This window comes from Pundamilia nyererei, unplaced genomic scaffold (genome assembly GCF_000239375.1).
Source record: "Pundamilia nyererei isolate P.nyererei 1_Seehausen unplaced genomic scaffold, PunNye1.0 scaffold00007, whole genome shotgun sequence".
In the NCBI taxonomy this organism is placed as follows: Eukaryota; Metazoa; Chordata; class Actinopteri; order Cichliformes; family Cichlidae; genus Pundamilia; species Pundamilia nyererei.
In genome coordinates this window covers 27,003-53,754 of record NW_005187408.1, presented here as the reverse complement: position 1 = coordinate 53,754, position 26,752 = coordinate 27,003, and the positions used below count along the sequence as shown (strand labels likewise).

Sequence of the window (26,752 nt, the reverse complement as noted above, 5' to 3'; positions counted from 1 at the left end):
GAGAGGCAGCAGTAGCTGCTACTAATACAATAATGATTAGATTTACCATGAATCATAATAATAGAAGCTTGCAGGATTTCACACATGCAGGCGAACTCCTGTTTCCAAAAAAAATCTTTTGACTTGTAAAGATCAGTTCAGTGTTGAGCTTCATATGCAAGACTATTTGTGACATTTAGTCCTTATCCTAACACACAGACAAACATCTGATGTCCTGAAATTGTGACTGGCCATATAAATGCAGAACTTACTGTTATTTCACACAGTTTTGTTTGTTTGTTACCACAAATTACACATGCACCATTTACTTTGATTATTTTTTTATGGTAATGTTTACAAATGGGCTTTGATCAGTGTTTTTTGATCAACGGTCATGACAATTAGCATATTAATGATCAAGGAGCTGACCTCGCAGCCCATTGTTCATTCAGTGGGCTGGTTTCAGTTATTGTGCAAATGTACTGTTTATAAGGTTGGGGAAACCTCCAGTCAGCTGAGACTGAAGAAGTCACTTGGATGAGTGACGAAACTGGGGGGGAAATGCAGTGATTTACAAATCTCATAAAACCACATTTTATTCACAATAGATCACAGAAAACATATCAAATGTTTAAACTAAGAGATTTTATTATTTCGTGAAGGATAACACCTCATTTTGAATTTTTACGGCAGCGACATGTCTCGGAGAAGTTGGCATGGGGCAACAAAAGGCTGGAAAAGCACTGAGTAAGTAAGAGGTACAATAAAGAAACCGCTGGAGGAACATTTTGCAGTTAAGAAGTTACCTAGTGAGCAATGTGACTGGGTATAAAAAATGCATCTTAAAGAGGTTTCTGCAGAACAACTTCTGAAAAAAAACTTTTCACCATATATTTCATCATCTACAGTACATAATCATAATACTCAAAAGATTAAGAGATCCTGGAGAAATCTGTGTGTGCATTAGATGATCTTCAGAGCCTCAGGTCTCACTGCATTAAATCTGTGAGCACAATTCACCATGCCCCTCTAAAATGCAGGTTAAAGTTCTTATCGTGACAAGAAGAAGCCCCACATGAACGTGACCCTGCGCTTCTCTCGGCCAAAGCTCATTTAAAATGAAATTATTCTGTTATAGATGCCCTATAGTTCAGATTAAAGAGAAGAGGAATCATCTGGGTTGTTATCAACACTCTGTTCAAAAGCCATCTTTGATGGCATTAGTGCCTATAGTATTGGCACCTTGCACACCTGTAAAGACACCATCAGTGTTGAAGGGTGTAAACAGGTTTTAGAGCAAATGGAAACATTTGGCACATCAGGAGAAATACGACAGAAGACCTCGGACTGTCAGGACTGTATTCCTCTCCAAAAAGTCCAGCAGCTGCTCTCCTCAGCTACCAGATGTTTACAGACTGTTAAAAGATGAGGGGATGATACACAGCGCTAAACGTGGCCCTGTAACAACTTTTTTGAAACATGTTGCTGCCATGAAATGATTTTTTTCCTGAATTGTTGCATTCTCTCATTTTAAACATTTGGTATATTACTATATTACTGCTACTGTGAATAAAATATGGGTTTGTGAGATTTGCAAGTCATTGCATTCTGGTTTTATTTCCACCCCGAGTCGTGTGGCAATGGGGCTGTGCACTATATTTCTCCCTGCTTACAATACTTCATAGTGTTGAGTCAGTTAAATCACAGTGAATAACTCCTTGCTGAGTGTGGGTGATGTAAATCTGGCAGACCTGGACTTGAACTTTGTCCTCATAATCTGTAATGAGTAGAATGAGTCAACGTTATATGGATTTAAAGGATTGCTGCACTGCATCATAAGTGTTTGTTACGTGTTTGTGATGTGCGCTTCCAGGCGGGGTTTGTGATTGAAGATGTTGGTTCACAGCACTCCCTGGTGCCCAGTCCCCACACCACACGAGGTGAGATGAAAACGCTGGCATTTTAAAAAGCTGTAGCTGCTCCCCATTTGAATCTCAGCTACTCTCACATCCTTGTGCTCCTAATTCCTCCTGCAATGTTAAACCAGGTTTCAGGTCACCTCCAGCTGCCATCACTCTAACTGAGAAGGAGCACTTCATCATCACCACTGCTGAGGTAAACTCTCTGTCATAGTGCGGGGACAAGAAACACCCCAGTCATCATTTTTAGTTACGGCAGGCGTCCTGGTGAATCACTGAGCCAGGATGTGGACCGTGTGCCCACAACATCTCCAGTTAACATCTTTGTCACAAGCTAGAAGCCTGCTTCCTGTGTGCCTCATGCTTTGTGACGAGGGAGCCGCATCAAAGGCAGAAGATGTAGTACACTGTCACATGCTCTTGTGAGAAAGATGTTTACTGTTAAACAAGGCCAGATATTTATAAGAACTCTTATTTTGAGGTGCTCAAACCAATCCAGTGTGTATAAGATAAAGTGAGGTGAGTGTTGTGAGGAAATGTGGATCAAAATGACAGACAGAGAGAGAAAAGAAGGCAGAGGGATGTGTTTCCCTACTGTAAGTCGAGCAGGACCATCACACAGTATTAGCCTCCTCGCTCTGTCACTTAGAGACTGCCGATGGCCCTCATGAACCGCATCAGCTGATGATATCCATTTTGGCTTGTTGAGATCGGACTTAATTACATCAGCCTTTGTGCACAGTTTGCTCACAGAGACATGCTGCTCACATCCCTGTTGCACTGTCAGTCTCATGAGTTTAGTTTTGCTATGCAGGCAGAAACATGGTAATATCTGTACTCTCAGCTCTGTTGCTGCTGCTGTATTTTTATTTCTGTCTTTTATTCACGCATCTTACATTTTCTGTGTCAGGATTTCGAGGGAGCTGATCTTCCTGAAGCTACAGCCAGAGAGATTGACTTGTTGATGGACCAAGCTGACCAGTTCCATAAAGGTGTTTCTGTCAGACTCATTGATTGTCCTCTGTGATAAGCACTGTGCACATATAACAGGGTTTTATGTGTTTAGCCTGACATCATGTTTTAGCTTTGCAGAAATTCTGATCAGCTCTGCAACACGTCCCTCTCTTGCACAGGGTATTTTCTCTGCCTAGAGGAAATTTTTGGCACTGTCTTCTAAGAGGTTTTAGGAGTGGCAAAGACAGGTCACCCTCATTTGAAGCTAGCTTCATTAATTCCAAGCCTTGAAGACGTTTTTGTTTATGAAATCCTGAGAAATAACAGGAAAAGGCATCGATTTCTGCCAAAACCGGAACTTATTTACTTTACTGTAAGCATGTGGTCACCTACAACAAGACCCCATTCTGAGTCAGGAGAAAGCCTGTTGTAATGTGACTGCCCCCATCAGCCGGGTCAAATTCTTTGTGCCACGGCTATAATTGGAAAAAGAGCCGCTCTGACCCCATGAGTGCTTTTGCTACCAGAAAGAAAACATTTATTTTCTGGAAACTGGTTGGTTTCATTGGAGAGCAGAGAGGCAGAAACTTTAGATCGCCTCTTCTGCTCTGACAAAAATTATAAAAGACAGGACAACATGTGAGTAGCTTGTATTTAGTTCCAATTTTCTCTGTTAAAACATGAGTGAGAGAGTAGAAAAGGATTTTTTAGGGTCTTATTAGAATAGATTTAAGCCACTTGATTCATTAGTTTGGGTCATTTGGTGAAAACTGTTAGTTTGTATGTGTCTTGTTTCTCTGAGCGTTGTTTACAACACGTGTTAAACAGATGCAGAGGAGCAGACAGAGGAGAGCAGCTGGAAAGGAGCCATGTCTTCTGCTGATCAGTGAGTCCTGGTTAGAAACAAAAGTGACAAACATGGTTTGTGTTTCCACTGGCTGTTACGGCCCGTGCACAGAAAATAGACCGCAGACTTACAGGAATATTTATGTGTGTCTCAAAGGTGTGATAACAGTTTTCGTCTCATGAACATTTTCAGTGTGGTGCTACGTGTGTGTTTCCAGGCTGGAGGAGGAGGTGGTGTTGGGGACAGACCGGGACAGTGTGTGGCTGCTGGACGAGGAGACAGGTCAGCCTATGGCAGTTCCTTTGGCAACCATTGCCCTAGAGATGACCCCTGTACAAGTTGCCATGCCATCTCCACCCTCTGGGGCATCTGGGAGAGAGGGGGACCGAACGACAGAAAGGCCCTGTGATGAGGTGGGATAAGGAGGACTGCTCACTTTTACTGTTTTGTGAGAAAGTAAAAGATTTCTGGTGTGTCTGTGTGGGATGTATCTGAAAGGCTCTGGATTTTGTTGATGGAAAAACAGCTATTAAAGCTATGTTTTATTTTTAGGCTATTGAACGATGATTGTGTAGGAAACACTGTGATGACAGCTTGTTTTTATGACACCCGTAGCCCAGTGACTCACGAGCAGTTTGTTTTGGTTTAGAAACAAATAATAGAAAGCATGTGCGGGTGTGTCAACATGGAGCTGCATATTTTCCAGTATGCGTACTCTGGACTGTTAAGTCATTGCACTTTAAACGTATGATTGTTGCTGTGCCACCAGGTGGCTGCTCCTCCTCTAAGGAAGCGCGGTGGAAGACGCAGGCGTCAGCTGGTCTTTGCAGACCCTCAGGTCCAGATATCTGAAAGAGTGATGGAGGAGCAGATCGGGAACCCGAGGGCCGAGACGCTCAGACTGGTAGTTAGAATAAGATGACATCACTGAACTTTTAAAGATTTATCTGAATGAATTCAGTCTAAATATTTCAGATTTTGAATGACAGTTTGCATCACATAACTGCTGGAGTTATGTACACATTTAACAGCTTCTTTTCTTCTCAGACACATGTAGACCTTTTCCATGAGTCTCTACTCTACTTGACTCAATCCATTTTTTAGGGCTTTCCATTAGGCTTTTTGTTACCTCCTGTCGGATTTCAGGTGATCCGAGGCAATCCGAAAATATGTCGTCAACAGACTGCATGCCAACAGTTGGCCAGTCATTGGCGTCACGAGAGCTACACAAAAAACAGTGCGGTCCCTGAGTCTGAAAAAGCCATACACTGAGCAGCAGGTAGATGATCATCATCCGCTGTTATTGTGTTTGTGTCACATGCAAATCACATCACGGGACTTTTGTCCGCGTTACTATAACGACCCACACGTAGCAAAGTGGTACTCGATTGTAGTGGAAAACAACCAAAATGGAGTTGAGTTGAGCAGAGTAGGTATTAATGGAAAAGAGGCAATAGACACAAAGACTCCATACTAAAATCCGTCTTCACTGGATGTTCCTGGTTCAGTTGACGGGGATCAGTGGTTGACTGACCGATTTTCAGTCTCTGCTGTTCTGTAATCAAAGTCTTGCCATCAAAGTGTCTATTCACCAGGGTGTCTGTTAATTAAACTCCTGCTCTCCACTTCTATTCCTTCTGTGCCCACTGGAATAGTGCTTATTGATTTCATTGCCTTCCTTCTTTGTTGCTCCCTTCCTGCCATGTTTAAATTCCTGTGATATGCTGAGATTGGTTTCCCTCCCTCGCTGCACCAGAACCTTCACTCTAAAATCTTGTTTTTTCTCTCAGTCAGACGTGTTGCTGGACTTCCTGTCTGTGACCACGCGTGCCACTCCTACTCAGCTCTTCAGCGCCCCCTGTGGATGTAAGTACCAGGAGCTACACAGTTACTGTTGACTGAATACGAACCATTATTTCTAAGCCTTTTATTCTCAAGTAATGAAAGCACAGACGGATTGAGCAGTATAAAATCCCTTAGAGAAAATCCCTGTGCATCATGTAAGGAAGCCTAATAAATAAAGAGAAATGCTGCAACTTGTCTGTTCGCCACATAAATGTTGTGCATGTTTCTAATCAGCTTCAGCCTCACTGGGCCTCTGCATGTTAATAGGTGGGGCTAATCTCCAACACAGTCATCAGCTATAGTGAAAAAAAACTATAGCTGTAGAGAAAAAAAAAACTGTCGGCATAGCACCCTGTCTGCCTTTTGCCCTATCTACAGCCCTCCTTCACTCTGACCTCCAGACGCTATGGAAACAGCAGGCCTCACTCGCCGTCCTGCCCAAACAAGAAAAAGAGAAAGGGGAGGAGGAAGAAGAGGAGGAGGGGAGATTGGGGTCAGAGCAAGAGAGAGAGATAATGAGGGCAGAGAGGAAGAGAAGGGACTCGTCCATGAAGGAGGTGGGTCTGCGTACATTTAACCATCGACGAGGAGGATTTTGATGTAAAGTAGTGGTAATCTTACCAAACTCCAGTGTAATGCCATCCTGAATTCTGAGAGGGTGTTTGTGGAGCCAGAGTTGTAATAATAAGGCTTATCTGGTATCCAGCTAGCCCGCAGTGGTAGCCTGCCAGCTCAGTGTGTTCAGCTCATTGGTGAAATAAATCAGATTATAAACCTCATTTCTATTTCTTTACTCTCTCTCTTTCTCAGATACCCAGTGATTTAAGACTGCAAAGCACAGAGGGCTCATGTAAGAAGAACTCTCATCTTTGACACAGACTACTTAGATTTTTTAAGAGCACAAAGCCACTCACTGCGTGTTTGTGTGTGTCAGCAGCTGTGTCAGATATGATGCTGGACATGTCCAAAGAAGATCGATCAGTAAGCGATGCCGTTACTTCCATCAGCAGATGGTAAGTCTCAGATGGATAGAAAGATGGACAGCTCGGTGCATAAGAAACAGATCACTGTGTGTTTGTGTTTATGTGTTTGTGTGTGTGTGTGTGTGTCTGCAGGTCTCTGCAGGAGGAAGTCCAACAACCAATGGAGCCCATAGCAGAAGAAAGGATTGAGATGCCCGAGGCTCAGACTAACGCAGACAGCAGGGACATGCTGAGGTGCTCTAAACATAAGCTAGCAAACACGCACAAACACACTCACACTGACACACAAACATACTTTGTAACTCCAAGAAATGCATGAAAGACATTTGCAGCTGTGTCAAACTCAGTCTCACTGATGCCCACTGTTTGAAATGAGAGTTACATTGTGGACCAGACCTATAGATGTTATTGACGTGCCTGTCTTTACAATCTGGTCCACGTGAATCCTGAACTATATGTTGTCATTATGGCGCCCACACCGCCAACTCCTAACAACCTGCTCATCAGCCTGAGTGTGACAGTTGCTTGTAGCACGAATTTGATTAAACAACATCAGTCCTTATTTAAAAGCAAAGTGGGAACAAAGTGCTTATTTGTAAGTCTTAACATGTTAGTGGCTGTGTGGGAAATATAAGGGGAAAAACGCCTCTGATCAGGTGGTTTGCATATATAGCACAAGCCAGGCAGCTCATATGAAAGTGGGCGCACAAGGAAAGGTTTTGAATTGTAAATTAAGTTTGCAGTTTATCTGGAAGTCCTCATCTAAATGGTCTACCTGACACTGCTTGCCTCTTATCAGCTCCGAGGGTTTCTTTCTCGTATATTCAGTATATCAATAGAAATGATATTCCCTGAAAACAGAGATCGTCTCTTGCTGATTACATGCGCAGGCCTCTCTGTACTCTTTATAAAACAGCAAACATCTTTTGAAATTGTCCACCTCTGCTTGCTTTGTCCCACTCTGTGTCGGGCCGCTTTTATGCTCGCCGTGACGCTTGTGTGCCGGGTGTTGTGGGATAATTTTTACATCTCATCCTGTGTCGTGAGACATGATCTTTGTGACACATCGGCCGGTCGCGCAAGACCCGAGTGTACGATCGTGTCCGTTTTTATGATTATTTTAATAATAGTTCTGCACAGTAGCTCAGAGACGCACAAACACACAGGGGGAGATGTTGCAACTGTTTAGAAGAATAACGCAGTGGCTTCTTGCACCTTAACAGTGGGGAATAAAGACGAGCGAAGCGACCACTGCAGAGGGTGTAGTGGCACCTTTAGCTCATCAGCTTTAAGGTGTCATGGAGGTGTGCCCACACAGCCCCGACTGCAGGAGTTTGACACGTGTTGCAACATAGGTAAACATGTAAGAGTCACTGTGATAATACAGGATGCTGAAGGATCTTTCTTTACTTTTTAATCCTTCCTGGCTCCTGAGTGCAGGCTCTTTGTTAATGCTGCCCAGCCTCCACATGCGCATTAGTGCTCTAATATCCACTCGTGTTGAGATCTGAAGAGTCCACACTCTGCTCTGTTGCCAGAATCGCCCCAAGGTGATTAGTTTTTGTGGCACGACATGCTACTCTGCTCTTTGTATTTGAAGGTAGGCTGTGGCAGACTTTTAAAGGTGAACCATTAATGGCTACAGTTTGAAAACTAGGACAACTAGTCTATTTATTCAGAGTTCCAGCTGTGTTGGTTGAATTGCATGAAGAGAAACACAGTGACTTTCCTTTCCTAACACAGGCCAAAACAACGCTTAACAACACTCGTAATCTTTATCCAGTGTGTGCCAACAAACAGCATCTGAGACATTTTCACATCCTTGCTTATGTGACAGTGTTGGGGTCACTCGTCTTTTGATGCACACTTGTCTTCAGTGTTTTCAGGGATGTTGCACTGAGCTGTCATCTACACACTGGGAGTCTCCCTGTTGGTTTGATCTGGTTTAAAACTCTAATTTTTATTCAGTTCATGCGTCAGACAGTGAAACTGTTGATCACAGTGCATCTATAATTATATTCATGTCCGGTAACATGTATAATTGCATATACACTTTTTGCCTCCAGCATAACAGGTTGACCTGCTTTCTAAGTTGTTGGACATTTGCTTTGAAATTTTAAACAGAAAGGAAGCAGCAGACCTGAGGGATGAGTCTGACACGTATCCCTGACCGATTTTGTTTAAATGTCAAATACTGTGAAAAAGTATTTGCTCCCTTCATGATTTCAGTTTTTGTAAATTTTCACATTTCAGATTTTAATATCTGACAAAAACTACCCAAGTAAATACAAAATGCAGTTTGGTGAAATTATGATTTTATTTATTAAATGAATAACTATCCAAAACTACATATCCCTTGTGTAAAAATGAAATAACCGCCTAAGCTTAACAACTGGTTGCACCACCCTTGGCAGCAAGAACTACAATCAGACATGATTGATAACTGATAGTGAGTCATTCACATCACTGTCGAGGAATTTTGGCCCACTCTTCTTTTCAGAATTGTTTTATTGGAGTGTTTTCCCAAAAGTCTCTGGGAACATCAAGATGCTGTTTGCTCAGCAGTGGTTTTCTCCTTGGGTGCCATTTTTGCCCAGTCTCTTTCTTGTCATTGAATCATGAACTCTGACCTCAACAGAGACAAATGAGGCCTTGTCACTTTTGCGACCTCCTGGATGAATCATTGCTGCGCTCTTGAAGTAATTTTTGTAGACTGGCCACTCGTGGGATGATTCACTACTGGTACAGTTTTTCTCCATGTGTGGATAATGGCTCTCACTTTGGATCACTGGAGTTCCCAGACTTTAGAACTGGCTTAGTAACCTTTTCCAGACTGACTGATGCCAGTGACTTTTTTTCTTAGCTCTTTCTTTAGATTGTGGCATGATGTGCTTTTAGCCTACTTTACCTTGTTAGACGTGTTAGTTTAAGGGATTTCTCACATTTTCACACAGAACATGGAAGGTTTGGGTAACTTGGTTTCTTAATAAATGAAATCATTGTTTAAAAAAAGTAATCTGTACTTCTTCGAGATATTTCAAAACAAAACAAAACATACGTTTCTTTTCCAGCTGGATCACCTTCAGCCTGCAGAGGTTTGGTGAAGTCATCTTTGACTCTCTGCTGCCCCCTGAGGCCAATCGCTCCACTGCAACTGACACATTCTACAAACTGCTGGGTATGGGAAAGACAGAAATGGATTTTATTGATTTTTAGAGCTTTGAAGAATGAGGTGGATTGATGTGTCATTAAAGCTGACCTTTCACAAACTTCCCTGCATTGTACAGTAACAAAGGCTGTCACAGAGTGCGGTCTCTGTAACATGTTTAATGGCCCTATTCTGTGACGCTTCCTTCCAACAGAGCTCCTGTCTGCTGGACAGGTGACCGTACATCAGGCTGAGCCCTACAGCAGCATCACCATAAGCTCTGCTAAGCTGACGATGGCTGCCTGAACACACCTGCAGCATCCAGCTAAAACCTAGTAGAGATTCAGCTCATCTGAACACATTGTTAAATCCAGTTTTTAATCAATAGCATATGAAGATTATTAAATGAATTACTTTTAATTAAACATGACCCTTTTTAAAAAAAACAAACAAACAAAAAACCATCAGCGTTTCATGTTTTTATGCTTGGAAATTCAGTATTTTTAAGGATATTTTTAAAAATGTTGTCCTACTCATGTGGTTCAGATTTATTGCTTGTATGGTTATATTTTCAGGTGTTTAAACAGTGTTGCAGTTTGGACTGAGTGTTGTATTATTATAGCTTTTTTCTTTTGTTTTATATTGTTATTTTCTCTGTTAAAAATATTAAAGGATAAAAATTAACTCCACTTTTATACAGTTTGTATTTGCTGTGTTAAATTTTAGCTCTTTAAAGACTAAAATCTTTAATAAAATGTTACTTATTCTTTGCATCTCAAAGGACTGGACTTCTCTTCATTGTCATACGATGACTGAGCCTCTTAGAAAAAGCCTACACATCAGTCTCTCTCTTTCAGATTCTGCACATGCTGTAGAAACATGCTGCATATAGAAATTAATGAAATGTGAAATGTTACAGAGGCTTTATCTCCTGCCTGTGACGGGACCAGATGGTGCCTCGCTGGCAGAAAAACTCCTCTGTGACCTCATGGCTCAATAGCGATATGAGCGCTTGCTTGTCAAATACCTCGATGAGGCCAAGAAGCCCGAGCTGAGGTCAGGGCAGAAATCCTCATTCACATCAGCACACTGGAATGGGAATTTTGTTGCTATGCATTCAGGTGGTGACATCGTGCCAAGAAGTGTCCGTTGTACATAATGTTTGGTACAAGAATAGCCAGCTGACTGCTACGTTTTCCACTGTGTACAAAAACATTTATGGTGCAATAGTTTGCTCAACATTAGTTTTGATAGTTTGTCACTGTGGCCATTAACAGTGGAGATTCCCTGTCTAACGTCCCTGCAGCATCAAAGGAACTGCCGAAAGTTTGCACAAAGGAAAGTGAAAAGCTGAAGATAAGTGTACAGGACAGCGCACAGTGTGCCCGGTGTGATGCTACACGTCATGTGTTTGTGTCCTACAGCAGCAGGATTGAAACTTTGAAAGTTGGAATGCATTTTTTCCTTTACAGCGGAAAATGTGACGCTGTGATGTGAAAGACTGCTGTCTCACCTCAGCTCTCAGAGAAATGAGACAGAGGGCACACGGGGAAGCCTGATGATGATAAGTGGAGGACTAGATATGGTGGATGGATTATCTCATTAAGCAGTCATGAATGTGTTGTTGACATTGAACCTGAAGTGACCTTGTCGCTTTTTCACTTCCTTTCTTGTCACAGAGTTCACTAATTTAGCCTGAAATCACCAATCAGTTAAAAAGATTAAATGTGTAACGCACTGCACAAAGATGAGGTCGCGTTCTACCTGATTTAAAAGCAGAAGCTGGTCTGCTCATACACCTGGCCCTAAAAACACCAACATCCGTCCATCACTCTTGTGACAGTCTAATGAACCTAACATCTGAGTGACACATAACACACATTCACACTGGCTGCATATATCAGCCCGGGGGGCAGAGCAGAACGCTGTATGAATCAGATGCGCTCACATATTCAGGCTTTCCAGAGGCGTTTACCATCAGAAGAAGCAGAACACTGAATCATCAGCACCCCGCAGAAGAACACAGCAAGCAACAGCTCTAACATTAAAGACGTGCTGGAGCCAAAAGGTGCAGATAGCAAGTTTTAAAAGATAACGCACAGGATCAAAGGGGGAGAGGGTAAAAACCCACTGCCTCCTGAAATACAGATCAGCAAGTCAAGCTGGCAGCAGACGACACAAAACGCTCTCTGGAGGAGGCGGCAACTGTGGAGCAGGCTAACCGACCGGCAGAAAGGAAGCTCCCGGGGTCCCACAACAAAATGTTGCGCGTCATAGTGGAGCGGGATATCCCCATGTCGGTGACACTGCCCATCGAGGTGCAGGCCGACCCGGCAAACCAGCCCTTCCCTTTCCTGGACACCACACTTGCTGATCTGGGCATCCAAGAGTGAGTCTCACTCCATGTGAGGAAGTGTTTTTATTTTGTTTTTAAAGAAGCAATCTAATGAATATTTATTAATGTGTGTGTATATTCAGGTCAGAGGTGAAGGAGAGGGTGGTTTGGGTTGACACCAAGAAGACCCAGGTGAAAAACAAAGCAGGGAAGCTGAAGGAGAAAGAGATCACTATCCTAGAGGTACAGCTGTGAGATTACAGGGATGTGGTGTGATGGTAGTGTGTGGAAATCAGGTGACAGTGAGAGCAACTTGATTTTCCTGTTCTGTCCTTCAGGTACGCGTGAAAGCCCAGAAGCCAGGAGACAAACAGCTCCAGGAGGTCCTGTACAGCACCGAGGCCCACACTGACCGCTCCTTCTGCCGCACTGGAATGGATATCCTGCCCTGGAAACAGACATGTGCAGGTCTGGAAGCAGTTTAAATCTCACACTTTTGATATGTGAGGCTCATAATCTCACTTCTGCTGCCGTTCAAGTTGGCTCGGGGTTTCTTGATTCAGATTTTTCTTTGCTGTGTCACTGTTAGCCAATATCTACATTGCCATGCCCCCCAAAAAAGCCACTCTCCCTGCAGTGCACAGCGACCTCTCAAATAACGGGTGACTTGTCAGACTCATGTGGATCACAGTGGTGTGCCACAGCCTGAGGCAATGACAAAAAAATCGTACCAAACATTACGTCAGCGTCCACATAAAACCTGACTTCTCAGCGCTGTCAGGAATCAGGTCCACTTTTCAAAATGACAATTATTCATTTACTCTTGTAGGAGCAGAATTAAATGCAGAATTAAAAGCCCTCAGAGCCTCTGACGATATGTGGAATTTATGTCTCAGACATGAGTTTTCCAGTTAAAATGCCACATGGGCTCACAAAGATTCTTCTGTGTGCTTCTGTGTTTGCATCAGGAGAAAATGGACTGACACCCGTGCAGATGACTATGGCGCTGGACACTGAAAACAAGCTGCCGGGCTTTACTCAGGCTCAGAGACAACGGGAGATCTGAGGAGCAACACAATGAGTACAACTGAAATTGAACAAACTTAACATCTCATTACCTTTTTTTGTAAGAAAGTTTTAACATGAATACTCCAACGGTCCACAGCAAAGCTTATTATGACAAGACTGGTTTTATTTAGTGATAAATACTTCTGAACTGACATTGCATAACTTGTTAGAATTACATTACTGAAGCATTTGTAAAAAGCTTCTGTCCTTGTTAATTTGTGTTTTGTGAAAGTTTTTTGGGCTCTAAGGTCACAGGTTGTATTTCTGAGCATCAGCAGAGTACTAAAGGTAAAGTAACTGTTTTCAAAACTAATAACTCAGCATGTGTACAAACATTAAGAAATCTCTGAATAAGGCAGTTCAAAGGAGCAAGAACACACATCTTTCTCCACAGGTTAAATTGATTTATAGTAAAGCAGGAAATCAAAATAGAACCAGAACTCCTAACATAAGAAAATGTAAACACAGCATGCATGTTAGCAAATAAATAAAAAGAAGAGCTGCTGAATGTAATAATAACTTTTGAAGAATGGCTGAAGTGCTGCACTTAGATCATTCAGCTTAAACATGACACACAACTGTCCCATTTTCCACCTACAGTATAATTTTTCTGGTTGTTGAGTGGAAGGATGTATCTATGTGTGTGGGCTATGAGGCAGTGATGGCTGCGCTGAGACTATCCCTCTGCTCTGCAGGAAGTGAGGTCACAGCTGCTTGGAACTCAGCACTGTGGTTCTGGGCAAACTTTTGCATGAGTGCTACTGAAATGTTCTGGCTTTCTGTGGAGGAGAAACAAACAGAGTTAGAGGTCAACACTGGAGACAGATCACTACAAAAGAACGAAATACTGATGAGAGTGCTGTGCAGGATGCTAAGAAACATCAGATGTGAAGCTCTGAGTCACGAGGGTTCATTCGAGGGAATTTTTACATGCAATCTGCTATTCTGCAGAAATCTTCACCTTTATCAACATCCTTGTTGCCTAGGACATGACTGGAAGCAGCAACTATGGGTTTCATTAAATTCACGACCTGAAAGAGATTTTTTTTAAAAATACATAAACTTAAGAAAAAAAGTCTGATTCAAATATTTTTTACATTTAGGGACAAAATGCACAATGTGAAGAAATTCAAGATTTACATCAGAGCATGTCAAAGTTTCTGCATGTGTTAGATTGTAAGAATAAATGATTTAACATTTAATAAAAGATGATTGGTCAGAAGTTTTCCTTACAAAGCATCTTTCTAAACATGTGAACAGCTGCTCTTTAATAATCAATGTGGATCAAAGACTTCTTTCAACACAAAATAAATGTAAGGAAACACAATTTCCTGTGCAACATCCAATTTCCACAATTGACAACGGACCACAGTGATCTAAACTCATCCTCTACATTGGAAATGTAAACAGATGTAAATGTGGTTTTGACTGTACCAGAGCAGGGCTGTGTGTGTAGAGCATAGCCATGCAGCTGAACACTGTATTGTTCTCTTCTTGGTCCTCTTTGAGCGGGAGACGAGCCACCAAAGCTGGCAACACCTGTCAGTGAGCAAAGAGTCATTTGCTTGAAATTCTGAAAACATTTTTGCAGCACTGTTGCACTCAGCTTCCTGCTTGTGAAAATATGCTGTAGTTAAGTTTAGCTGAAGAGGCGAGAACCATTAGCTGAAATATTTAATATAACAAACCTGTTCCAGAGGGACAGCATCCACATTGCTCATGATCATCCTGCAGAGGGCAGCACACAGGTTATCAATTACCCTGAGGTCAGATTCCTTGGACAGCAGGTTGGAAAACACAGACAGCATCATGGGATAGTCTCTGAGACAGACTTTGCTAAGGACTGCAATGGATTTAATTTAGTCTGAAAAAACAAAATAAAATGTGTACTGCCAAACACAACAATTATTCCAAACAGAAGCACACACAGTTAAGAAGGATACGATACAACGATGGGTCCAGCTGCCTGAGCCAGGCATCCCAGTCCAAACACGCTGTTGTTCCGAACCTCAGGGTCACTGTCCTTCGCTCCAGCTACCAGTACAGGAAGCAAGCGATTGGACAGGCGGCCTGCGACTCCCCGCCCCCCAGACACGCTCATGAGAGCATGGAGGATTTCTGCAATGGTGCCCACAGAGAAGGACCGGTCTGCCACGGTGCACGAGGATTTCTATGAAATTCAGTAAATAAATATGATTTATTAGGGTGACTCTTCCCAAAGGATTTCAAACCAGATTAAGAACATTTCTCTGTGCTTAGCAAAATCAATCAGTTCAAGAGTGACAGATTGTCAATGGAAAATTGTACTTAGTAGTCAGTATAAGCTTTTAATGATATAAGTTTACATGTGATAGAATACTGCATGATGACCCTTTTATTACTTAGAACTGATTGTTCTTTTATAAAACTTGTTCTGATATTTTTATCTGAATCTTCCCACAGCGATAGTAAGAAGCTGAACAAGCAGTTCTGAGCTCTTACCAGGAAAAAGGGCTGCTTCACACACACACACACACACACACACACACACACACACACACACGCACGCTCACGTATCAATATTCCACTGAACAAATGTATTCATTATTGTATTACTTTTCTTGTGTATAAATAAAGACAAGTGCAAGAACAGAGCGCTGATCACAGGGCCCCCCACTCTCGTGTGAGCGCTCTGTGACCGCCCTTGCAAGTAAAAACTACAGCGTCTGTGTGTTTCTACCTTTCAGACTCAGCTGAAGAAGTGTCTTTTAGAATAAATCTCTTGACACAGATATATTAATTGATATTTACACTATGGAAATGTTTTCTTTCTTTATTGATCTTAAACTTTGGGATATTTGGGTCAAATATGTTAAACCTATAAAATTGAAATTTTGGAAGTCTTCGTTAAATGACTGTGTGACTTTATTTATGTTCTCTTTTAAATATTTTTTCTTATTTATTTATAAGTTGAGATCTGTAACATCTACGGATGGCAGGGGATAAAACATGGTAGTAGTTCTGTTACTTGCTTTGTAATAAACTGCCATCTGAAAAAAGAAAAAGGTGCTGGGGTATAAAGTACTCCTGTCACACGCCTAAATGTATCAGTGCATTCGGACTCACAGCTTTGTTCATGATGAAGGGCAACAGGTCATTGAGGAAAGGGAAAAAGTTGTCTGCAGGAACGGAGGCGGCCACCAAGGGGATTCCCTCCCCTGCAAACTCCTGGAGCATGGCATCATACTCTGCCTGAAACACACAGCACATCAACAGGAATAATCAATACAGAGGGAAAAAAAGAGATAAAAACTTCACAGACTCGTATTGTTACTTTTGACTGCATTGTATTTAAAAGTGGGCCACAGAAAACCGTAAAGCTCTTGGATCAGGACAGATATTTTCACAGCAAAAATTCAGCATTGTGTTGATCCAGTTTACTGTTTGATTTGCAGCACCTGTTGGTCTTCATCATCAGCTTCATCACCACCACTGTCCTGACACGGGGTCTGAGAAGGCAGAGAAAACAACAGGGGAAAAAAAGTGGAAGGCTTTTAAAGCACAATTCATTCTAAGCAAAACAATCTGTGACAAATGAGTTTTGGCAAATAAAACCATCCATCACCCACACCCTCACCTTTTTCTTGAGCACATCGCGGATGGCATGGCTGATCTCCTTCAGGCGGGAAGGGTTTTTGAAAACCTCCTCTTTGCAGGACTTGATGACACTATTCATGCTTTCCAAGACACCCATCACAACATGACGCTCGGGCTCCCTTCGCACCGTTTCCAAAAAGCAGGGAACCACTATATCCAACAACTTCAACAGGGCTGAGTGTGGGACAAAAGATGTGCAGAAACATCGAAGAAGAAAGTTAAAATGTATGAAAAGCAATGGCGCTGATTCCTGTTATACACAAAAAGCACATTTCTAAGCTGAAACTGGATATAATTTTCCAGGATATAAAATCTATATGCAACTTTCTATCTCTGTTTAGAAACTTGTCTGATCCGGCTCGGTTGTGTTACTGAATCTAGAGCAGACAATACTACTGCCTAATTCAGCATGCTGGTGCCCTGTAATACCCTGCTGGTTGGCCTCAGTGGGATTCTCCTTCCACACTTTGTGCTGAGCTCGGCAAAACTGCCCCATTGCTCCAAACGCTGCCCTGCGAACATCCTCATGGGGAAACTGGGGAGAAAAGTAAGAGAGAATACTACAGCTTACTGGTTGGGGCTGACAGACGTGACAGGTTCAATGCAAGTATGACCCTCCTGAAGTTAAAGGAAGATAAAGTATGAGGGACCCTGGCATTATGGCAGAACCAACAAGGATTGACCCCTAAAAAAAGGGATACTGTAATGCCACATTTTTCCCACAGCAGTACCAACATATCGTCTGAAAAAGTAAGGTATTAATAAAATGATATAGGCACAACAGCTAGCAGGAAAACATTTGATCACCTTGCCAAAGCATAAATGTGTTTGTTTTTTTTTTTTTAAGGAAAGGGTCTTTAATGTTTATTAGCCACAACTTACACTCTCTTACAATGTATTTAGCAGTAGTCTATATACTGTTAGAAGATTGTTTTAGCTGCCTCACCTTTGTTAAAGCTTATCAAGGGAAATAGTAAAACATTTTTATATCTGTGAAAATAGCTTTTAAAACTGACCAAAGATAACAATATAAGGCAGGATTCAAATCAACATTATCAATTAACCTGTAGACGGTCATTTATAACTAGATGCACAATTACAGACCACAAAGTGCCCTTCGCAGCACATTAAATGAGAGGGATATTTGGTCAACCAGCCAACCGGAGCCACTTACATCTCTCATCTCATAAACCTGCTGGAAGCTGGACTCCAGGAAGGGCTGGAAGGCAACACTGTCAGGGGAAACCACAGCAACAAGAGCAAAAATTACACACATGTTCACATCTAAAATGTCTCGCATGGGACACAAGTTTTAGAACACTTCCTAATTTTTTATTCTTATTAAGTACATTTATCCATGTGTGTTAATCTCTGTAAAATTCCCATCACTGAAGGTTTAAAAAAAAAAAAAAAGAAAAAAGAAAAGAAGAAGTTACAAAGTTTTACCCAGCATTGAAGGCAATCTCTCCTAGTGCCTCGCAGGCATCCTCCTTTTCGTCAATGTAGGCATTCTCCACACTGAACCTAAGACATGGACACATTGGGTTTTCAGTGTGAGTATTTGGATGAACATGAACTACGTGTGTGTGCAAGTATGTGAGCCTTACCCAGCCACATCATGGATATCTGTCCCTTTGTCATCTTCCAAAAAAATCTCTGTATCTTTTTCCTCATTTTCATCGTCATCATCGTCCAGCAGAACAAACGCCTTGTCCTCCTCAAGATGTGCCTGAAAACAACAAAATAGGAAGTGGGAAATTGAAACATTCGTTTTAATTGAGAATATTTCAAACACAAGTGCTACAGTAATAGTTTCTACCGTGACGCCTTCACTGGACTTCAGAGCATACAGCATTACAGTTGTTATGGCAGTGAGGTGAGGAGTCAGGCAATCAGGGGTGACTATGGATACAGCAGAATAGAGGCTGTACCTGAAAGATGGAGCGACAGAGAGGTGAAGGACAACCAACAGGTAAGCTGGAGCTTTTCTGTACTACTATTTATGAAGACCACAACAACACAATAATAAAGCTCTGACAGCAGGGAGAGATCTTTTAGCAGGGAATGAAATGAGGACTAGTTAAAAATGTGTTTTGAATCACAACGTTGACTTCTTGAATGTTTGCTTTGTTCAATAAAGAGTTGTAACATACGTGCAGCGTCTTAGGTCAGGGTCATCAATGGTATTGGTGAGGTTGAGGCCCAGTTGAACACACTCAGCAGCAAGAGGACTGAAGACATCTTTGCCAATGGTGCGGGCCAGAACAGAGAGAGTATCTGACAGCAACAATAAAACAGTGAGACAGAGCCTACAGAAACTACCAGGGAACATGTGGTTAAAATGTTTCCTGATCTCAAAAGAAAACTTTTTAGTTTAGAGAGAATTTTGAAGTTTACCAACCCAAAGACTGAGTTTGTAGAGACCTCATTTCCTCTGTGGTGGTGGTCAGAAAGCCCTTTAAACTTTCAATAACTGGGGTGAAGTAGGGAACCAGCAGCTCCTTGGCAGCATTGGCTGTTAAAGTCATTAGGTAGGTAGTTGAGAGATTAGGTTAGTTTTCATTTAAGAGATAAGATTTAATGTCATAATAGCTCGTCTTTCTATCTTTCTGTATTTGACACTGGAAGAACAAATAATTGAGGATGTTTATTGAACTATTATCTTACACAGTCAGTCCGAAAACTAGAACTCTTTTTTTTTTTTTTTTTTTTACTGGTTAATGTATAAAACCCTGACATTCAGTTACCTATGGCACCGATAGCAGACACCGCCAGTTCTTTTATCTTGAGGTTATCAGTGTTGTTCAGAGCAGAAAGCATCGTCTCCATCAGAGTGGGCAGATAGGGCTCAATATCAGCTCCTGTTTGTAAAACCAAAATGAGAGATGATGAAAAGAAGGTGACTTTTTGTTTTGTTTAACAATAGTTTTTGGTTTGCAGAAAATTTTGGTAATTTCTCCCCTTGTAGGGAAGTTGTGTGACTTTTACTGTGCTTGTCTCTGGGGAGATATTTTACCTAGGTTCTCCATGAAGTTCTCTAGGGCGTAAAACGCTTTCGTGACGTGGCCAACCTTGGCCTGGTTCAACGAAGAAAGGTATCCCAGCAACAAAGGCATCAATTCTGAACAATACGTGCTCACTTCAGGCTGGAAAGCAAAGAAGGACAATTTAGAAAAAGAAACTGAGAATAGTTCTTCGTTTTATTGTGGAAAAAACTATACACATCCATATAGATCAGGTTTGAGATAAGTGACACTTTAAGTACATCCTATAGCATGCAACATCTTATGATAACTTCTGTCCATTCCTTCACACACAGTTCCTGTTGTAAATAAGGTCTAAACTGAGCATACTGTGTCACAAATAGAATAAAACATGCAAGCACTTCATTCCAGGTATAAACCCCAAAGAACCAGATTTTAAAGGCTTGAAAACCAAAAATAAACAGAAAAACAGCTTTTCCCACTGAGGTGTTCTGACTCACCTGTAAATGTTCAGAGAATTGTCCAAGGGCAAAAAGGCCTGCACTGCGTACCACCTCACTGCTGTCTGAAAGACTCTGACATACTGTTTGCAGCACTGATTTTAAAATCCTACCACACAGATACACAAAGAATGTTTAGACATTGTCAAAATCAAACTGCATGTATAGATTTGAACACATATCAACAACATATATACACTTATTTCATGTCAAGCGTTCGTACTTAGTGCGTATGTGGTCTGCACACCCTTCAGCCAGCACAGCAAGACACATGAGGCCTCCCTTCTTCTGATATGGATTTTCACTGGCAAGGCAGGTCTGAGTAAGGGGCATCTATTACAAACAACAAAACAAAACAAAACAATTTAACACACTATCAGAAAGCAGATACAACAGCCAGGGATCAGAGTTATTCCAAATCTATATGACCTACCAGTTGTTGGAACAGTTTCTCTGGAGGCATATGAAGAGCCATAGTGTCAATAATCTGAAAACAGACAAAAGAACAGGTCAAATCTTATTCAAAATTACTTTAAGCTCCTGCAAAGTGAACTTCTTTGATAAAAAACAACAAAAAAGCACAATTTATATCAAAATAGTTAAACACCTGAGCAGCACAGTGTTTGGGACTTTCATTATCTGTTCCATCTCCGCTGTCGTCCTCTTCATCTTCTGGGTCCTGCTCACCCGGAGGTGGAGCTGCAGTCAGTACAGGGAAAATGGCCTGCAGGATTGGGCTCAGGAGCTTCTGCTTCAGCACAGTCTGTGAAGATTAGAAAAATATATTATTTCAAATTTCGCATCCAACTTTTATATTCCGTACATTTTAAAGCTATGTGATACTCCACCAATAAGTATCCAATAAAAACCAAACCAGTTCCCAGCTGCTGGGAGTACAAGGAGTATCCATTATGTAAATCCGCTTTTATTCAGTTATGTGTCACAAGAGATTGCACTTTGTTTTTACAGTCAGTTTAATTCATTTTGCATAACTAGTCCCATTCCCAGAAAACACTCATTTATTCATTTTAATCGAATACAAAGAAAATCTTGTAGACAAACCGTCTCTTCCTAGAAGGTCCAAAATCAGATGACCTATACTTATGACATATATAATTTTGTCAAGTCACAGCTTAGTATTTTTAATTATTCTCTAAATTCTATAAATTATAATGACTAAACTGCACATAATAAAATGTGTGAGAATAGTGTTAACTTTAATTTGTGAATTTTGAATGTTTTCGTTGCTTTTTTTAGGATGGCTATCAGTGGTAAACACTACGTTTGGTGTCAAGAAAAGACAAGACAAGCAGTCATGTCTTTTGACAGACCCATAAGATTCTCATATGCTCTACAACTCCACATACGCACACACATAAGGCAGATATTTAAAGAGCTGGTGGATGACTCACCTTACTCTTCAACTTGATGAGGAAGGTGACGCAAGAGAGCGCTTTCACTCGCAGAGAGTCACTCAGATTGGTGTCACTGCCGACCTAACATAAGCAGAAAGCACATGTAAAACCCTCTGAGCATTCAGATACCAAACATCACTTGTCAGCTTAAAAAAATGAATAAAATTTAGAATATCAAACAGAATTCACACATTCAGGTCGTACCTCCAAGAAGAAGCGGACAACGTCAGCAACATGTGGGACGATAACGGACACCTCACTCTCCATGAGCTCATTAAACACCTCCATGGCCTCACTGGCTTGGTTCTGTGAAGGGAGAGACAGAAGTAATAATTTAGTAGGTATTTATCAACACATTAGGTACAAAAGCATTTGCTAGAATTTACCTGATCAGCCTTGATGAGACATTTCAGGGCAACAATCAGATTTGGGAGGATGGAACGCATCAGGTGCTATAAGAGAGCAAGATGTTATTGAGTTGTGACAAAATACTTCTAGATTTTTGAAAATTATTTCAACTTAAGTTGTAACGGATCACATGCAGTGCAATTATAAACAAATCTCTTGTGGAATAGTTTCAATGTCTGCACATTGCCTGAAATGTTGTTTTGCCTCACCATCTCTTCTGTGCCAATGAATGCTGTTATGGCTGTGAGGGTGAGGATGCAATAGTACAGAGCTGTAGGGTTGTTGTGGTCTTCCAGCACACTACGAAGCAGCTGCAGGAGCTGGCAGTAGTGGGGCTTGAAAGGCTCAGGGTTGGATTCGATCACCTTGTTCAGCAGCAGGAGTCCAACCTGGCAAAAAAATTATGATATTTCTAGTGATTAAGCTATGCACAAATTGTAATAAAATATGAGACTTTAACCCAAATGTTTCAAACATAAGGCCTGAGAACCAGAATTGGCCAGCCTAATACAGCTGAAAAAAATGTAAAGGGGGATATAAACTTTGCACTTTTAACTGTATGTTTTCTAACCTTTACAACTGATACAGACTTCACCCATTTATACTAAACCAGAGGGGAAAAAAAGACAGAAATTGACCTGTTTGGAAATCTGTTTTTTGTTTGTTTAGACACAAGGTAACAAGCAGGGAAAACATAGAACAAACAGTATATTTTCTGTGAATTAACAAAAACTTACTGAACAGTCTGGGCAATGAGCTACCATTTTTTACACATTTACTTCTTACAAATTAAGCCCAATGAGCTATACTGGCAATTGTCTTTCATTAACTAAAGCATCATTTGTTATTATCATGTAGAAAACCTGAGACATACAGTTAAAACTGCACTTCTTTTTCTTATGTTAAGCTATATTACAGATTAAATGTGTAGTTAAACTTTCACTGGTGTGTATCACTTAAAATCAAAGTCAGCTTTATGTGGCCCACAATGCAAAATGTGTGTGACATCCTTGCTTTAAGCTATAGCTAACACAGGTTATGAACTAGTCCAGACATGTGCATCTATCATCATCTACAATTGTAAATACATTAAACTAATCTGAACTCCTATCTGGTGCTTGATCAGGCTACCTGTCTGTCATGAGGGTTGCTGCTCTTGGTAGACTGATTGAGAAGCTGGAGCAGGGCAGGCCAACGGTCTGGTGTCTCATGTTTAACCATTACAGCGCACAGCTGGGAGAGTGAATGCTGCACCGTGTGCCTGCAAAGAAAATAAACAGAGAAACAACGGCTCATGACAGCTCAAATGTGTAGGTCTATATCTACAGAATGCAAAACAGTAAGTGCAGCATTTTCTTACTCTGTTTCCTGCATGAAAGCCTGCAGCACCACTGCCTTCAGACTGTGTGAATAAAACGCAAACATCACAGCAGAGTTTAAACTATGAAAGCTGGTAGTGTGAAAGAAAAGTAAAACTCAAACCTCTCTCTGTCATTAGGGCTGATCTTCTTCCAGTGTTTCTTCACCCTCAGCCTCAGCATCACTGCAGCTGACTGACGGATCTGCATGTTGGATGCCAAATGTTTACAAAGATGGGCATTCTTTTCACACACACACTAGAGGATAAAATAATAAAAGGTATATAGTACCTGAGGGTTTTGGGAGCCACTCATGACCGCACACAAGCCTGGAATAATAGCTGGGTCTTTGAACGCCTGTTTCAGCTGGGCTGTGGCCTAAAAGAGGACAAAAGAGATTGTCTGTGGTGGGTGCCACAAAGAAATAACAGCTCACCAACTGACTCACAACCTAAGCCTGGTTTTTAATTAAGGTACCAACTATTCAGGCAGTAAACTGCTAATATAACAACCCAGTGGTCCTAAATATCAGTACCAGTGGTTTAACAGTTAGCTAACCAAACCTTAACAAACATCAGCTAGCTTATCTCCAGCAGCCATTTCAAAAAGTTCACTTATAGCCGGGCAAAGTAATGCTAACGTTAACTTTAATAAAATTATTTGTGACGTTACCTGCTGAATAATTGCATTATCAGGCTGTGTGAGCTGCGAAAGAATCTGCTCGAGCTCTTCTGTCATCTCTGTCACCCCTCAGATAACCGTTTTGTGAGCGGTACTGTTAGTTGACGTTGACGTTGACAGACTCGTACATAAAACGAGTTGTGTGCCTTCTTCCCAATGCGACACCTGTCAAATATGTCACTTGGTAGTTCTAAAAGCTAGCTACAGATTTTCCTTTAGGGAAAATTCGATTTTTAAAGTGCGAAACGAAAAAGGAAGACTGATAGGTGACAATATCTAAGCTCGGTCCGGTCCACGAACGCTGCAACTGCCAGCACGCGAGGCAGAACCGGCCAGGAGTTCCATGTGAGTTGCGTTAAAGGGACCAGCAGATTTCAGGATTTTTCAGTATTACTGAAACAAACAGCGCCTTCATGTGGTTAGGAGGCCCAATACAACGCGTTCAAATCCTCATATCTGAGAAACTGAACGGGAATTTCTGGCCTGTTTGCAGTTCGATGAAATAGAACTGGGGAAGAAAAACCCAACTTCATTAAATTTGACACCACCGGCATGAAATGACTTTCTGTTTTCTGGGAAAATCCAGTGTTTCAAAGCACTCTGTCATTTCTTGGATGCAGGTGATGTTGTCTTTTCTGCATCATATTTATATATGAAATGTTTTTATTTAAGCAAGAGTAAAAACAACGAAATAATTCAAACAAAAAAAAAAAGAAGCAAAATGATGCGAAGCTGAATTTGAAATGGTACATCACTGATTCATCCCAAATTGGGTGTGACAGAGGGCACCGGCTTTTCCCACATTCACTATATTTAAAAAAAGTTTTATCATGAAGCTGTACAGTGTGTATATAGGCCTGTGAATGACTCAAAAGTTATGTCATGGGAGCATTTTTTGGAAATGCATCCTCGAGCTAATTTGACCAGAGAAGTTGTAGACTGTGAGCTGTAGCTAGTGCTAAATCATCCTTTTTTATTGATATTAGGTGTATGACTTCTTGTGTCCAGACAAAACATTTTGGCAAATGTGAGCTTGAGCAGAAATACGATTGTTGATCAAGTTTGTGAGATGACCACTGATTTAAGAACACGGTTGTGTGAAAGAAGCAAAGACTTTATTGCATACTCTTTTGCTGTGGATGAAAGTACAGACATGATGGACATTGCACAGCTGGCCATTTTCATCTGTGGTGTGGACTCCAATTTGCACGTTACAGAGGAAATATTGGACATCGGGACAACGACAGGAAAAGACGTGTCTGTGAAGGTTCTCAGTCATCCACGTCATCGTAGTCTAAGGAGCTTGGAAAGAAAAGCGTCTGGACTTCTTTAAGTTGCTTGAAGACGTGGTTCTAAACACAACAGATTACCACACAAAGATCGCTACTCTTCTCAGTGACAACAATACCTACGAAGCCTTAAAGCGAGATCAGGATTCTGTGCATTTTTAATAGTAAATTTAAATTTTCCTGATACACAGATCATAATTTATCTCATAATTATGCTCCCTTCCTCTGGCCCTTTTAGAAGACTTTGTTCTGATTGGCTGCCCCTCATAAACAGAAGGTTTAAACACCAGGTGGGTGGGGCTTCTGTGCTCAAGAAGCCCTTATATGTGCACACTTCAGCCTTCAATTGCCCTTCACTCCTTGGGAATTAGGTGATGCAGCTTCACTTTCCTCCCACTACTTTGGAGCTGAAACATTGATAAAAGTTCAGCTTTTCAATTCCCAGAAGTTGCAAACATCAGCCAATCAAAGCAGATTTCAAATTCACCAGCGGTACCTCTAGCCAATCACATCACATCTTGAAAATATCCCAAGAGAGTGAGATAATAAGTAGACTTTGGGATCAAAATGGAGAAGTTGATCAATGCAGGGATCCATTACCATTTGAATGATTAGTTCTTGTTGCTATAACAACTCCTGCAGTCTACATGTTAAACAGCTGGTGACAGACCGCTGAAGCTTTTTTGATCTCAGCTTCTGCTGATGCTCTCAGCCAATCACCATTCAATGTATGTGATAACCATAGTTCTTCACTCTACAAAGCTAGAGACCCAAACAAACAGGCATCAAATCATAAGCCTCACCATGTTAGGATCAATTAGGAACTCGGCTCTTAGTGACATCACACAGATCTGAGAGCAAATCTTTAGCTGAACATTTAGATAGTATAGATAACTATAAAGGACAAAAACACATCATAGTCTGCTTGAATGTTGCCACAAGTCTCTCTTTGAGATGCAGAGACATTATAAGGTTGGACTCTGGCACAAATATGAGGCCTTACACTTTTGAAATCTAGCTTAGTCAAAAATCCAGTGACTCAGTTGTTCCTTAGCAACCTGCCAGGCCCAACCTGTTGACGCAGAGCTCACTCAATAAACACAGTTTGAATACCAGTAGAGAAGAAGAGGGGAGGACCCCCCCAAACAAACAAAACAAAACAACAAAAACAAAAAGTGTGCTGGGTTTCTGCTCCCGGCTGTGACTCGTTTTTGTGCGGCCGCAACTCTATGACTGCAGTCATCGAGGCACGGTGATCAGCTATATGTCGGTGTGCATTTCCCCTGTTAAATGAAGAAAAACAAACACGCGGTCTCGCCTGGTCTTCCTGCTGGGGAAGGAACCGCTCTCAGCATGCTGCCATAAATGAGAGCCTTGTCACTGTGAAGGTGGTGATGGGTTGG

At 41.4% G+C, this 26,752-nt stretch overlaps 1 protein-coding gene across 1 annotated transcript; it reads right to left on the bottom strand.

Moving 5' to 3' along the window:
* Positions 1-13,465: 13,465 nt before the first annotated feature.
* On the bottom strand, positions 13,466-24,420 carry ipo4 (importin 4). Its single transcript, XM_005722421.1, has 30 exons — positions 24,052-24,420; positions 23,671-23,757; positions 23,504-23,583; positions 23,382-23,423; positions 23,153-23,282; positions 22,231-22,410; positions 22,000-22,065; positions 21,818-21,919; positions 21,611-21,694; positions 20,806-20,961; positions 20,632-20,685; positions 20,422-20,531; positions 20,199-20,307; positions 19,731-19,860; positions 19,462-19,575; positions 19,116-19,229; positions 18,868-18,991; positions 18,534-18,645; positions 18,322-18,443; positions 18,161-18,238; positions 17,889-17,946; positions 17,144-17,249; positions 16,695-16,888; positions 16,516-16,566; positions 16,184-16,309; positions 15,022-15,248; positions 14,767-14,899; positions 14,513-14,617; positions 14,040-14,109; positions 13,466-13,857 (listed from the first exon to the last, which is right to left on the bottom strand). The coding sequence occupies exons 1-30, from the start codon at positions 24,115-24,117 to the stop codon at positions 13,727-13,729; spliced, it is 3,261 nt and encodes a 1,086-aa protein (XP_005722478.1). The 5' UTR covers positions 24,118-24,420; the 3' UTR covers positions 13,466-13,726.
* Between the last annotated feature and the right edge of the window lie 2,332 nt (positions 24,421-26,752).